General features: G+C 37.9%; 1 protein-coding gene across 1 annotated transcript; it reads left to right on the top strand.

Moving 5' to 3' along the window:
* Positions 1-5,407: 5,407 nt before the first annotated feature.
* On the top strand, positions 5,408-15,770 carry LOC308408776 (T-cell surface antigen CD2-like; the record flags this gene model as incomplete). Its single annotated transcript, XM_080901187.1, has 6 exons — positions 5,408-5,456; positions 6,748-7,062; positions 7,230-7,478; positions 8,274-8,455; positions 12,066-12,221; positions 15,690-15,770. 6 exons carry the CDS (start codon positions 5,408-5,410, stop codon positions 15,768-15,770), a joined length of 1,032 nt encoding a protein of 343 aa, XP_080757313.1.
* Between the last annotated feature and the right edge of the window lie 657 nt (positions 15,771-16,427).

Raw genomic sequence — 16,427 nt, 5'->3', positions numbered from 1 at the left:
TTTCTTTAGAAGTGGGATGTGGTTTAATTTAGTTAAGTCTGAAAGCTTAGGAGAGACATTAATACCTAAATATTTAATATTTCTGGATTGCAGTGGGGCAGAGGAAGAATTATGGAAGGAGCAGTTAATGGGGAGAACTGTAGATTTTGGCCAGTTAATTGAATAATCTGAAACTCTTGAAAACCAGTTTATTAGAGTAATTACCTCAGAGAGGTTGGTTTGTGTGTTTTGCAGAAAAAGCAACACATCATCCGCATAGAGACTGATTTTATGTTCTATGTTCTTACATTTTATGCCCTTAATTGTTGTAGCCTGTCTAAATGCTGCTGCTAGAGGTTCGATAAAAATTGCAAAAAGTGAAGGGGAGAGTGGGCATCCCTGTCTGGTGCCCCTCAGGAGACAGAAGCTGGAGGATGTCTGGTCATTTGTTCTGATACGAGCTGTTGGGGAATTGTATAATATTCTTATCCAGTTTATGAAAGAGTTTCCAAAACCAAATTTGTGTAAAGTTGCGAATAAAAATTTCCAGTTAACTCTGTCAAATGCTTTTTCTGCATCTAGAGATAATATTATGGTTTCGATGTTTTTATCGTATGAGTAGTCTATGAAATTAAGTAATCTACGAGTGTTTGTTGAGGAGTGCCGACCCTTTATGAAACCAGTTTGGTCAGGATGAATTAAGAGGGGGGTCATTTTCTCTAATCTCTTTGAGAGAGCTTTGCAGATTATTTTAAGGTCTACATTTAAAAGAGAAATTGGACGATAGCTTGAGGGAAATAAAGGGTCTTTGCCTGGTTTTAGCAGGAGACTAATGTTGGCAGAATTCATATTTGGTGGTAGTCTGCCATTTTCCTCGATTTCCTGCAACATGCCGTGGAATACTGGTGCCAAAATTATCCAGAATTCTTTGTAGAATTCTGCAGGGAAGCCGTCTGGACCTGGAGCCTTATTATTGGGCATACTTATCAGGGCTTACTGGAGTTCACTTGGCGTCAGTGGCGAATCCAGTTCCATTGCTTGACTGTCTAGTAATTTTGGAAGAGTTACGTTGTCAAGAAACAGATCAATTTCATTTTTAGATGGGTTTATTTGTGGTGAGTATAAAGTTTCATAGAAATCCCTAAAAATGTTGTTTATTCTTCCAGGATCATATATTGTGTTCCCCGATAAATCTTTAGCAGCACATATAGTTGTTTTTTCTTTATTTATTTTTAGCTGGTTAGCTAGAAATCGACCTGATTTGTTACTGTGTTCAAAATTCTGCAAGTGTAGTCTTTGTATAAGGAATTGTGTTTTTTTATTAATAATTTCATTTAATTCTAGTTTTGTTTTGCATATTTTGTTCAATGTTTCCTGATCTTGGTCGCACGCGTAGGCTTCTTCTAGTGATTTGATGTTTTTTTCTAATTCCTGAGTATTTTTGTTTTCTTCTTTCTTTTTGTGTGATGAGAAAGAAATTATTTTACCTCTCATCACAGCTTTCCCTGCTTCCCACAGAACAGAAGCAGATATTCCGGGAGTGTCATTAAAGTCTAAATATGAAGTCCATTCCTTTTTAAAATATTTAATAAAGTCTTCATCTTTAAGTAGTGATATATTAAACCTCCAGTTTTTTCTTGGCGTAGTGTTATTCTTGTGCATTAGTGTTAAAGATACAGGAGCATGATCGCTGACAGCTATAGGATGAATCTCAGTGTCTGAAATGTCACTCAGCAGTGAGCTGCTGACCAAAAAATAATCCAGACGAGAGTAAGTGTGATGAACATGCGAGAAAAAAGTATATTCCTTACTGGTGGGGTGAAGAGAGCGCCATGCATCGCAAAGACCAAAGTCGCTCATATACTGTTTGATTATATTTGTGGACTGCCAATTACGCTGAGTTCCTGTTGTGTTGAGCCTATCCATGTCTTCATTTAGTCCAAGGTTGAGGTCACCGCCAAGAATGAGTGTGCAATCGAGGTGTTCAGAGAGTGCACTAAAAAATCCGTGGAAGAATGAGGGTTCATCAACATTTGGACCGTATATACTTACAATACATAGATTTTTGTTCAATATTGATAGTTTAATAATTAGAAATCTACCCTCTGGATCTATAACTGTATCGAGTACTGTAAAATTAACATTTTTATGTATTAAAATTGCTGCTCCCCGTTGTCTAGAATTATAACAGGCTGCAAACACGTTAGGAAACTCAGGTGTTTTAAGTTCGTTTAAACCTGTGACAGGTTTATGAGTTTCTTGTAATAAAACAACATCTGCCTGTAGTTTTTTAAGCTGGTTAAATATCTTTAACCTCTTTCCTCTGGTGCCAGCTCCATTTACATTCCATGTGACAAACCTCAGCATGCCCATAATTGTGTGTGTATGTCTAATGATGTACGCTGGGTGTTTCGTTTAGACAGGTGGAGAGAATGTGGAAACATCCCTTGTTTGTAAATAGAAAGAGAAAAAAAAGGTGTGGTGAGAGGCTCCATAAGTCTGACTATGTGTGTGAATATTCACTAATATGAACAAGCGTGGCTTGCTTATGTGTCCTGCAAGTCTGTGCGTGCTGTGAGGCTGTTGTGAATGTGCTGCCGTTGAGCTGATGTGTTTGCGTGATCGTGTTGTGAAAATATGGAGAAATAGAGGGTGTTGTTTGTAGGTGAGTGGGGAAGTAGGTGATCACAGCAGTGAAAGACAAGAGAAAGAAAGAAACCACATGAACTGTGAGCAACAACAACAAAAAAGAAACGAAACGGAAACATTCCAATTAAAGCAATGACGGAGGGTGACGGTGTTATATCTGCTATGACATCATATTGATATTACTAGGTTAAACCCATGTTAAAAGAGAAAGTGTGAATGAATAAGAAAAGAGCGTAGCGGGTTCTTATCTGGAGTGCAGTCAATATAACCACGGTGTGGTGCCGAGGTCGTGGTAGAGCTGTCCGTCCACGTAGAGCCGGTCCACGGCGATGACAGCACGGGAGCCTTTCTGGATGAAGCTATGTCGAACTGGGAACAGGACCATGCGTCGTTCCAGGATCTCTTTGGGGAACTGGTCGTTCACGCTGAAGTCCGTTCCTTTCAGCTCTCTGCCGCGACTCTTCACCTGTTCCTTCTGTTTGAATTGACCGAATTTGGCCACAATAGGCCGTGGTCTCCCGGTCCGCGACCTCACGCCCCCCAAGCGATGTACTCTATCGAAGTTGATGTTCTTTACGGTGTCCTCCGGCAGCTTCAGGTGGATTTTAATGAAGCTTTTCACCGTTGCCTCTGCGTCCTCTCCGGCAGTTTCTGGAATACCAGAAAACACAAGATTATCTCTCATGCTACGGGCTTGTAGATCGATAACGGACTCTTTTATTTTTTTATTTTCAATGTTTAGCTGGGTCACGTTATCGGTGAGAGATTTGACCGACTCCCGTAGCGTGGCATTTACAGCGGCAAGCGTTTCCACCTGCTGCTGGCTGAATTCCAGGGATTCTCTCAGAGATTTAAATTCCCGGTGTAAAATCTCCACCAGGGACAGCCTCGCATCGAAACTGGACAATCGCTTGTCGATTGACTCCAGGATGTCTGCGATGTCTTTGCCGGCAGGCGATGTTGTACCGGGGGAGTCTGCCGGGCGACATCTCTTCGATGACGGCGTCTCAATTTTGGCCGGGGAAGATGCACTCTGGGCCTTCTTCATTACTAAATCTTGAAAACAGCGGTCGATGTAATCTTGGAGAGCGTCTAAACTCTCCCCGTTGTCCTCCAGGGTGTTAGAGATGATAAAACAGATGTTGTTAGTTATATGACAATTGATTAGTATATTTGGTAATACTGAAGCTTGAAAAACCTTTGTTAAACTCTATGCTACCATTTGCTTTTTCTCCGCCAAAATCTCCGGCGTCTGACGTCACCTACAACATGGGTCGCTTACCTTGTCCGTCTACTTACCTCACAGATCAATATTTTCAACAAGGCTGTCTGTTTCTGACTCATGCACATGCTGTGGTATCAAGTTTCTGAATACATTTTGAAATGATCCTTTACACAATAAAGCTAATAAACAGAACTTTACGACTGTAACTTGTCACAGTACTGGGTGTGGAGACCCAGTATTTGTGTTTTTGATTTAAGTTATATTCTTTGAATGATTGTTTTCTGTCTGTATTATATTTATAGTTCCTGGTTTCTAGGTTTTCTGTTCTGTTCCTGTGCCTCCCCTGCGTTCTTGGTATCATGTTTCTAGTAAAAGTTTAGTTCTGTATTTTTGTTTTTCCTATTTGTCTCCGTGTGTTGTATGCTTGAAAAATACGAGTGCTCTTTGTGAGCTTGTTCCCAGTTTGTAAGCAGCACTCTCTGTCATTAAGGGAGAGGATTGCTTAAAGGTCATAATGTGACTGATGCAAGACAGATCCTTTATTTAGCAAAATTGGTGTTAATAGTCAATTGTTATTACGACAAACACACACACACACACACACACATTAAAAAGACAAACAAAAAAATGTATGAAGAAAAGGGCACTTGGGGCACTGACGAGCAAAGGGGCAGGTGCCACTGACAAAACTGTTGTCCAAAACTGTATCATGGATATTTCTGACTTTATAAAAATCTAAATTACGGCGACTACACACTTCAAACGTATGCGTCCATTCTTGTCCACAGTCTTGTTACCTCCTGTACTGACTATTGTAATTCTCTCTTGCATGGTCTCCCCCAAAAATCCCTCCATAAGCTTCAACTGGTTCAAATCTCTGCTGCCCGCATTATTACCAGAACCCCCTCCTACCAGCACATCACCCCTGTTCTCCAGGAACTTCACTGGCTCCCTGTGAAATTCCAGATTAAATACAAACTTCTACTGCTCACCTTCAGAGCTTTCAGTTGCTCTGATCCCAGGCTGTGGAACTCTCTACCCCCAGATATAAGAAACATTGGTTCTCTCCCCCAGTTTAAAACTCAACTCAAAATCCATCTATTCAAATCTGCATATTCACTGTGAACCTATTGTTTGTTTATCTTACGTTGCGCTTTAGTTTTCTTATTGTTCCTTGTTGTCATTGTTCTATTATGTGTTTTATTCTATTGTCAAGTGTCCTTGGGTGTCTTGAAATGTGCTTTCAAATAAAATCTATCAATATTATTATTATCATCATATGCAGAAGAAATGTGGCCGTGGTTATAAATTTTTACCGTGCAACGATTAGCTCTGTGTTTGACTACTTATAAGGATTGTTTCCTTTTTTCAGCTCAGAAATGTCCAGTCGTGGGATGTTGAAAGCAGAAGAAAAATAAGACCTCCTTAGTTACACCTCAGAGGAAAAAAAAAAAAAAAGATGACTATAACAATGTTCTTATAGGTCAAAGCTTTCAACAGGATACATTGCAGGCTGTTTCTATCTGGGTCACACACACTGAACAGAGACGAGACATGAAAGCTGCGGTGGGACTGCTGGTGCTGCTGGTCGGAGTTTCTTATAGTGAGCTTTTTTCATGTATTTCTACTAGCACTTTATTTTAAAAGACACTTAATAAAAGCTTTACATTATGCATTATTATGAGAGATAATTAAAAAGGATTTGAGCACTAAAGTACTAAAAAGCGTTTCCATATTCAGTAACAAATATATAAAGTCTGCACATCTCATACATCCATCTATTGGTGGGGTACATCCTGGACAGGTTGTGCATACGTTTTAGAATCTAATACTCTGGAATTATTTAGACTATTTCTATTTATTTCTGCTATACAAAACCAACTTCCTGTTTGCACACTTTTTTTTGTTTGTTTTCATGGTATGTGTCTCATATCACATTTCGATCCATTTTCATTTTTACTCGTTAAAATGTTTTTCATTTCAACTGTCTTAACATAGAATGAGTGTAAACAACTTGCAAATGGTTATTTCTTGTGCCATGATTTCAGAGTTGAGATGTAAAGCAATCTGTTATTTACTTAAAAATTCATGTTAATTATCCAATGTGAATATAACGCATATTGAATGTGAACAATTTTACTTTTTAAATAATTTGAAGAAGATAAAACAGTGACTTGAATGTAGAACAGGAATCAGTCAGATGATATTAAGTTGGACGAGGAGATTTTAGTATGAATAACTTGATATTGTCTCCTGGCAAGTGCTTTAAGTAGTTAATACTAAGATACTGAAAGCAAATGTAAGATGTGATACTAATCTCTTCCTGCCTGGTCTATATTTACATGTTCTTATCTGGAAATGATCACTAACAGGAAATAGCTGTATGTAGGTTGTACAAGTTTGCATCTGTGTTAAGTAGAGAAGTTTGTCTGAAAGCTGCCTGCTGAGTCAATACATGACCTCTCTGTTCCTCTCGGAATAGAGAGGAACAGGGAACATTTTCACATCATTCTAACTACATCCTAAATGCACAGAACTGAATTACGACAGTACAAAACTTCAAGTTTAAGAAAGGCAACAATAAAGTCTGAAGCAGTATTGTTATAATACTTAGTCTTGTATAACGCCAAGCACAACAAAATCCATGTGTAAGGCACTGAGTTTTAAGTGTTCCTAGAGTTAATCCACCCAGTGCTCAGGTTGGTCTGCCTAGTCTTTGAGTCCTGGTGGTGTTTTGACCCTCTTTTGTTTCCACTTCTGATCTTTAGCTTTCCGTAAAGAGAAAGAGAAAGGAGGGCACACAGCAAAGCCCTCTATGCTAGAATTCAGGCCACTGCATTAGGCAATCTGGGGATAAACTAACACCTATGACAGCTTTATTTTTTTTTTTGCAGGTGTGAAAACTTACTGTGATGGCAGACAGGATGGAGCTCAGTGTTATGGAGCTTTGAGAGGAAGTGTGGATATCCAACTGATGAAAAGCACCTCAGAATTACCTAGATACCAATTATTAAAGAATTCTTTAAAAATATTAGATGTGAAAAATAATCAGGTTAATATGATAGGAAACAGGTCTACCATTATTCCCAGTAATGGAACATTTAGGCTCAATAACCTGAGCAGCAATGACAGTGGTAATTATAGCCTTAAGACCTTTGATTCAGATGGAAAATCATCAGGCCAGCGGACTTTACAGTTGTTTATTCAAGGTATTTTTTTCTCTGTTCATAACAGATGAACAGATATCAATGTAACATTGTAATATGCAAAAAAAAAAAAAGTCAAGACACATGTATTTTGTGCTTTTCATTTGAGACTTAAAAGAAGGTCGAAGATTCTGATTTAACATCTAAACTCATCTGTGTGTTTCTCTCAGCTCCTGTGTCCTCTGTCCTGCTGGTCTCTGAGTGTCTGTCCCAGGGAGAGATGAAGGTGTCCTGCTCCTCTGAGGGAGGGGACAGTCCTCAGTACAGCTGGACTCTGGATGGACGCACACTGACAGATGCTGAGCTTCTTTCTGTAAATAATGAGAGTAACATCATCACTCTGAAACAGCACGTCTCAGGACGTCTTGCCTGCTCAGTCAGAAACAACGTCTCCAAAGAGGAGAGAATATCTACCTGTTGTGAGTGAGAACATTCTGATAATAACATGTATCATCATTTTGGTTGCTTTGTCTTACATAAATAATCTGTTTTTGCTCATAGGCTGCATTTTCATTAACTGCACTTCAGTCAATGGGTCACAGATATCACGGTGGGTGTATAAAGCCAATAACACCCTGTGTATTAAAACAACAACAGATCATACACAAACTGGCATCGTGTCAAAAGAAAACTCCACTAACAGCAGTGATGATCCATGGTACATTAGTAAGTGGAAAATAAAAACCTGTAGTTCAATGTGTGTAATTTTCCTCTTCCTTCTTGTTCTTTTCTATAAAAACATGTTGTGTGTTTGCTGACTCAAACATCTGTGTTTGTGGCTTTCTTTGTTTTGAACAGGATATTTCCCAATGGTTAGTATTGTTCTCTCAGCAGCTGTAATTTACTTAGTTGTGGGTGTAGCACTCATCTGTGCTCAGAGGAAAAAGCAAAACAACAGACCAACAAAACAAAAAGGTACAAAAACTTGATTATCCCTGATCAGCTCACTTTAATACAATAACTGGAAAGAAGGAGAAACAGCTCCCCCCAACAATAAAACTACATTTCACTATTGAAACATTTTTTAAATCTTTTTGTTTGTGTGAACTTTGATCAGAGTCAGACAAATCATTTCACATCGTCTCCAGTCTTTGTGCTAAAACGAAACAGCTGTTTCCACAGCAGACATGACAGTGAATATTTTTATTTCACTCCTATCAAAAAAAAAAAGCAAAGAAGTCTCACAATTTCTCACATTTCTTGCTAATTTGCAGATGAAGAAGGTGAGCACGAAGTAACATATGCTAATCTAGGGGTCATGAAACAGCAGGAGAAGCGAGTGGAGCAAACAGGACAGGTGGAAGCAGAGGTGGAGTATGGCCAAGTCCACTTTTCAAAGCCGCTTCAGCACACTGAACCTACAGAAGATGATTGCTTGTATGCCAGAGTTCATAAAGTCAGGTGAATTAAGAGCTTCTATGCAGAATAACCACTGAAGAGCCACAGAGGGAGGACTTGTTGTCAAGATGTGTGAATGTCTCTCATTTATTGTGATTTTCAGTGTATGAGCTTTTAACATCAGTGCTCATGCATATTGATTTTCTTCACTTTCACTGCACTTGTTGTTCATAAGGTGGCTCTCAATTACAAGCACCATGAGTTTATTATTTTATTTTTCATTTGTATTCTGTTAAAGATCTGAGATTTCCTCCTGTCATCATGTCAGCGTGACAAGTTTTTCACTTATCTCGTTAAAAGAATAAGGTAAAATTGAAAAACAGAATTGTTTGACAAATTTCACTGCAGCAACACTTTACAGTGATACAAATTTACATATTGAATAAAAACAATAATTTAATAACTCATTATTGTTAATAAATTATAATAATAATACATGTACTAAGTCAGACCTTCCCAAAGTGTGGGGCCCGCCCCCTAGGGGGGGCGCAGAGCCATCGCAGGGGGTGCTCGGTATGAAAAGGGAAAAAAAAAAAAAAACAATGCTTGGACACTGCTAGCACGGGGCTCCTACACAAACGCAAAGCAGGAGATGAAGCATCGCTGAATATGTTTCCAAACCAACCTTATTCTAAGACAAACACTAGAAAATATGGTGAAGCATATCTTCCCTTTGGTTTCACCTGCACAAGTGCCAAGGTAGGTCTCCCCTGCTTAATTGGTCTTTCCTTTGTCGGGAGCACCGTTGGGCTCTTCAAATTATGGACAAACAGTATCCCACATTCTTGATTTTTAGTTCACAAACACTTGTTGTAATGACTAACTACTCCTGACATTTTGGAGATGTTAGCTCTTTATACAGTAAAGTTACAGTGGGATACAAATAACATCAGGCTGATATTGCCACGATTTGTTCCCCCTGTCTAAATCACGGACAAACAGGATCCCACAGCTGTTTATGGTTTTAAACCCATTTTGCACAGAGAGGCATTTTTTTTAAAAATGTATTGATAGCAATTTTGAATATTATTACACAGGAAAAAAACAACTACACGTAAAATAATTACACCGTGACGCCTCTGCCTTTCTAAATAGTGGGACAGTAACTGCGTGTTTATATGTAAGCGTGTAAAAACTGAAGATAGAGACAAAATACTGTTAATCTGACTATCTGCCATTCTGCAATTCATCTCATGTAAACAATAACGTGGTGCATAGCGTGACGTGAAAAAAGCACATACCTTTGACGTTGTCTGACGAACTCTGTATTCCTTGTCCACACATAAACGCAAAAAAGGAGTTTTAAAAAATCTCAGTTTTCGGTGATTCCAAACGCCGTTTATGTGTGGACGAAACAGCTGCGTTTTCCAAAAATACCCGTATAGGTGTGGACGTAGCGTAAAAAAGTTAGCAGTTTATTTTCTTACTACCTGTAATTGATTGCAAATTACTTGTATTTGCTTAATTGCTTACTAAATGGTTGAGGTGTGAAATAAACACTGTACTAAGTATGTTTGGCTTCTGTATTACTACCCTTTAGCTTTGTATTTAGAATGTAATTTTTTTAGTGTCCATAGATATTTACAAATTCACAAAATCTGTCCCAAATATCACAACCTGTTCCAGTATAGATGACTCAGTTTGTTCTTTATTGTATTTTTATTTAGTTAAGCTAACAGTGTCAATTTAATTGTGTCTTTTCTTAGTGTCTGCTTCTCACTTTTCCTTTAAATACAAGTTGTGGTTTAAAATTGGTATTCCGGTGTTTATACACCACTTTGTATTTAATGGCCATTTTCATAAATCTCTTGCTCTTAGCATCTATTTGGACCTGTCTTCCTCCTCTCACCCCCAACACTCACAGCAGATTGCTGCTCCACCCCTTAACTTATTTTCTAATTCAGTCTTTTAATCAAAATGTTTCTGCAGGTTTAACAGTATTGCTTATAGCATATAGTTAGTCACTGATTCTTATGAAGACCTGTATGCGAATTGCTCTCTCATAAAAAATAAATGTACATATGTTCATTCCTGTATTGATTGTTTTTCTTAAAGTTCATGATGATATGCAAATTTTGGAAAAAAAATTCTGAATATTCTAAACTTAGCTTTAAAATATAAATATTCTAACTCTCAAAAGCACATGACAAACCAACTGACACACCTGAGTCACTCACTTTCTTTATTCTACTCACGAGCGACTCAATCACACTGACTGTTTTTTACTAATCACTGTGCAACTGCTGTAAATTCACAGTAATTGCCATCTCCTTACAAATGTTTATTAAATTCACCACACCACACGACTGACGGACTGTGTTCAGGTAACCTGTCAGCAACATGTCACAGATGACATATTTAGTGTTTATTTGCTGGTTTGTCGGTAGCAGCTCCTGAAAAGCAAGTCACATATCTGTTCGACCAACGCCAGTTGATCTGCGACGCCAGTTAATCTGGAACACCGGGCCGGACTAAAGCTGCTGCTCTTGGTGGACGTGCATGGTGGAGACGAGGAAGCCCTGAATAAGCAGGTGTAGCACGCCAAATAGCCAAGGGAGTCCGGAGATCATCCTCTGTAACCGGAGGGCTAACTCCTCCTGGTATTCCTTACTAGATACACAGAGGGAGACACAGGAGCAAAGACACGGGGAAATCTAACAACCAAAAGCTAAACATAAGAACCAAGGGACTATTGACTAACCTTTAAACTAACAAGGTGGACTCAAACCATAATTCAAAATGGAAAAAAAAACACAAGAAACTGAAACTGCTGGGCCATAAGACCCATCATCGTAACACAGACTGCACCTCATCCAAGCATACTAGGACTTACACTGCTAACAAATGCCTGATGTTTAAGGGGGAAAATGCCTAATAACTTATCGTGTCTGTTTGTCTCCCAATTCCCATTAGTCTTTGAGCCAGGAATCATATTTCCGTACATCACAAATGAACAGTGGAGGGTAACATAATAAACAAACAGGAGGATTTTTCTTACAAAAACACACTTGTTTGAAATTGAATGATATGACACTGTGATGAGGTCTAGTGCTGAAGATAATACATTTCTTACCAGTGTGACATTCTCAGACCCAAAGTCAGAGCTGAAAACAGGCATCAAAGCTAATAATGGCCAACAATGGAGCAGTGTTATTATTATTTACCACTAGAGGGTGCCATTATATTTGGAAAAGAAATTGTGGTAGTTGTGATATGCCTTCAATGTTCAGCTTTGCAAAATGAAATGATAAAGCTGAAAATCAGCTTATTATTAATTTGATGATTGTAGTGTATTATTGAGCATAATGGTGGGCTGTAGCTCAGGAGGTAGAGCAGGTCATCTACTGATTGGAAGGTTGGGGGTTCGAGTTTTGGCTCCCCCAGTCTGCACGCTTACCCCAAGTTGCAATGCATCTATTGGAGTATGACTGTGTGTGAATGTTAGTTAGAAAGAACTTAAAAGTGCTGGTGTGATCTAGAAAACCTGTTTATAAGAATCAGTCCATTTAACATGTTATAAGACATTATCGTGAATAAAACGATTTTTCCCGCCAGCAACAACACTAGACATTCACCCTCATCTGTGAATTTTTTTTAACAATTTACAGATGAGGGTGTCCTGCTCCTCTGAGGGAGGGGACAGTCCTCAGTACAGCTGGACTCCGGATGGACGAACACTGACAGATGGTGAGCTCCTTTCTGGAAATAATGAGAGTAACGTAATCACTCTGAAACAGCACGTCTCAGGACATCTTGCCTGCTCAGTAAACAGCAACATCAATATGTGTGTCTCCAAAGAGGAGAGGATATCTATCTCCCTGTGACGAGTGAGAACAACAAAAAAAGCTGATAATCAGAGCTTTGATAATTATTGCGACTTAAAAAAAAACTTCAATTATTATTGAAGCGTATGACTTGCAGATACTGTTAAATGACTAGCTGATACAACAATGAATTTTGTTTCTTATCTAACTTGAATCTAACTTCCTTGCTAATAACCATTTAAAAGTCATCTTTAGTTTAGTTTAATTTAGTTGCCTTAATGTGTCATTTTCTTAAGTTAATAAGCCACCGTCACAATCAACCATGGGGTTCAATGAAGTTTGACATTACAGGCTTGTAACTATCAATCAAAGTGAAACCCTGCCTGTGACAGACCTAACATGACCTTTCATTTCTGCGTCACTGAATCGTTCACTCCTGACTCAAATGTGCTGAAGCTCAGGAGTAATATAATTGAAAAGGAACAGCAACACCACCTGGTGGTTTACACCCCAGAAAATATTAGCCAATAACAACCCTTAATTATACTGGAAAATGACTGTGAGGCACAAAAACTCATTGCTGACAAAGTCAAGATCTGAAATCAAGTTAATTCCAATATTAGATCAAATAGTGGAATAGATCAAATAACAGGGCTGGACCCACAAGGGAAAGAAAAACAGGTTCAGAAGCAAAATTAAATTACAGTAAATGACAATAATTACAGTTAGTTTTACAAAAGCCTTAATAAGAAACCTAAACCAAAAACACTAAAAGCAGCAGCTTAACTTGATATAAAAACCAAACTAAAGGAATTAGCTGGAGGCCACTTGTGAACACTGTTTTCACTGAAGAAAGGCCAGAGGTGCTACAAACACGATACTTCACTGAATGTGGAAAAAAACAGATAAATATAGAAATAAATACTTCTTCTTTAAAAAATAATATGGTGCAGGTATTGAACTATATTTCTAGCTCTGTTAAAGTGTAACCAGATATGAGAAATATAATAATATAATAAAATAATACTCCCTAACGTTTTATAGTCTTACTTTGAAAGGGAAAGAAAAATCTCTGGTTAAATATTAGCTACATTATGCTATATTACCTTTGTTTAAACACCCAACTTAAAGCTTTATTAACATTTCTCTCTTTATTTTTGAAGCAATATGTCTCAGTTTATCTAAGTTGGCTTTTGCTGACACTTTGCTCACAGACACATTGGCAACTTCTGCTGGGAAGTAAGCAACATGTCTTCAGATGGGGAAGCGTGAAGTTTCCATCTACTGGTTTACAGAGGTGTTACTGTTGCATATGCATGCTTCTGTATTTAGTGAAACTGTTAAAAACATGCAAATATTTAATGAATGCTAGCAGAAGCAAAACAACGCAAAAGTTACATTCACAGCATTATGTTTCTTTAAATGATAAGTTTCCAGTGTTGGGTGACATAATGTCATCTAAAATCACAAACAACAGGACAGAAGAGGATCATTAGATGAAACCTACGAGGTTCAGAAGTGTGAATGTACATATTTTATCACCATGTGTACTTCTGCCATGCTGTTAATGCTTAAATGACAAAATGTTAAAAGCACCATTTTCACAAACAAAACATTAAAAAAAATTCCCCAGAGTGATCACACAATCCATGATTACTTGTATGACAACCACTGCAAAGCCCAAATACAATTTAATATGACCAGCTGCTACTGGTAGGTTTACCTTATAGTGTGAGGCCTTTGGTGCTGAAGTCCTTTGAGATGGCATATTTTGTGATTGGGTGCTCTCATTCTTTCCATCTCTCTGTCTGTTTTCCTGATGAACTCCTTCTTTTCCTGCCTTCACCAACATCTACCACGGCCCTGCATGTATGAATATTGGTTGTGAGCTGCTGCTAAAGCTAACCTCTGTCTCAGCTATTTTAAAGTTAACTACAGTGTTTTCATGCTGAACTGGCTGAACATACAGTGACAATGTGCATAAAAGCTGGGATTTGATTTTAATGTTTTCCCCTGTCCCACCTGTTCAGTTCATTTGAGGGGAAGGGCACACTAGTGTACGGACCTGTGTTAAGCCGACTGTGTTACAGTTACAGTTATGAGATTTATCACAGTTATGTTATGTTGGTCTTGTTATTGTTAGTTCATGATGTGGACTCCAGTGTGTTCTTGTCTCCTTGTCTGAGGGTTCCTGCTGAGTGTGGCTAGCAATGAGCCTCCATGACTCCATGTCGGTATTAATGCTAATAATACTGAACACAGACGTTACAAAAAAGTGTGGAAGCTCTATCTTATGTTTTTTTTTTAATCCCACATGATAACTGACTTTGGAAGAAACTATCCTCAGACGTGTGGGTAGAAAGGGGGCAGGTAAAATACACACTACTGTATGCTGCCAATGATATCATTTTATTATGATAAATACATTTTTAATAGATGTATTGATAGTATATGGTTTCAAGATCTATCATTTAAGAGAATGCCAGCTCAGCATGGGTGTCTGAGGAATTTATGCTATGAGTCTCAAACGCTCTTTTACTAGAAATAAGGAATGTTTCTCTCTTTTCCTCTCAGTCAGTCACACATGAATTCTCCCTTTCTTGAAGACTAAAAGAGGCTCAATAAGCAGAGATCACTTGAAAGAATTTAACATGATTTATTGAGAGAGAGAGATAATTAATCTACTTGGTGGTGAGTCTAGATGTTAGTAGTAGTGATGAAGAGAACAGAAAAGCAGCCAGGAACCAGGCAGATTACTGATTACAGATCTTCCTTACTGAACTTATGGATAAGCTTCATAATAAAAGCTGTGTCTATTCCTTTCATGCACTCAGCAAATACAGTTCAGGACGACTTCAATAAAACCCGACAGCAACATTTTCACCTGTTGTCTGAGGCTGATCTATAACAGGACACACTGCAATATGTTCAGAGCAGCACACACATATATATTCAAATTTAAATTTTCTGTCTTTTACGTAATTTTATATTTTCTTTAGGATTTTGCTGCAAAATAACAAAAGTGTGAAAACATTTTTTTACAGTACCTGGGAGAATGAAGAGACACGTTTTTCTTTTTTTTAAAAACAATTTACAGGCTACATGTAGCATTTAAAATTACTGTTTTAAGTATCATAGTTGCCCATTACGAAGTAAGAAGAACAAGTACCATGCACAACAGTGAACTCAGAAGAATTTTTCGCTTCAGAAATGTTATTATGTTCTTCTTGAAAACACATCTCTGTGAAAAAAAAAGCCTTAAATGTATTTTTGTCACAGATCTGTATAATCTGTGACTGCACAACAATGTATGGGTTGTTTTTGTTTTTTTCATAGTTTGGATTCAAAGAGGCAAAGTAGCAACAAAACCATTGTTTTTGTTTTTGTAAATGTTGCCACAGTCATTCTTGTGGGACAAAACACTCAAAATTCTAAAAGTTTTGCTTATTTATTTTTGTTTATTTGCAGGTGTGGAAACTCACTGTGATGGCAGACAGGATGGAGCTCGGAGTTATGGAGCTTTGGGAGGAACTGTGGACATCCAGCTGATGGACAGCACTGCAGAAATATCTAGATACCAACTTTTGAAGAATTCATCACCAATACTATTTGTCAGAAATAATGTTATTTCTAAAAACGTAAAACACATATTTATGCTTTTTTCCTGTAATAGAACACTTAGGATCAAACAGGACAGGCAGTGGTAATTATACCCTTCAAACCTTTGATTCAGATAGAAAGTCATCAGGCGAGCAGATTTTACAGTTGTTTATTCAAGGTATTTTTTCCTTTTTGAAATAGAAACATTGTTTTGATAACCTTATTAATATAGCACAAAATACACAAGATAAACATATTTTTTGCTTTTCCTGTTCTTCATTAGAGACTCTAAACAATGAAAAAGATTTAAATTTCAGATCTAAACTCATCTGTGTGTGTTTCTCTCAGCTCCTGTGTCCTCTGTCCTGCTGGACTCTGAGTGTCTGTCCCAGGGAGAGAGGAGGGTGTTCTCTCAGCACTGGTATTTTTCATTGTTGTGGGTGCATCAGTCATCTTTGCTCAGTGGAAAAAGCCAAACAACAAACCAACTAAAGAAAAAGGTACAAAACTAAATTTTTGCTAACTCAGTTTGCATATTTTTCTTTTTTGCAGGTTTTTTTTTGTTTGTTTGGTTTTTTTGCTGTTGAGCAAAGTTTATTGATCACT

This window comes from Rhamphochromis sp. 'chilingali', assembly GCF_963969265.1.
Source record: "Rhamphochromis sp. 'chilingali' genome assembly, chromosome: 13".
Taxonomy (NCBI): domain Eukaryota; kingdom Metazoa; phylum Chordata; class Actinopteri; order Cichliformes; family Cichlidae; genus Rhamphochromis; species Rhamphochromis sp. 'chilingali'.
Note: the sequence above shows the minus strand (reverse complement) of the source record. Positions and strands in the feature narration are given on the sequence as shown.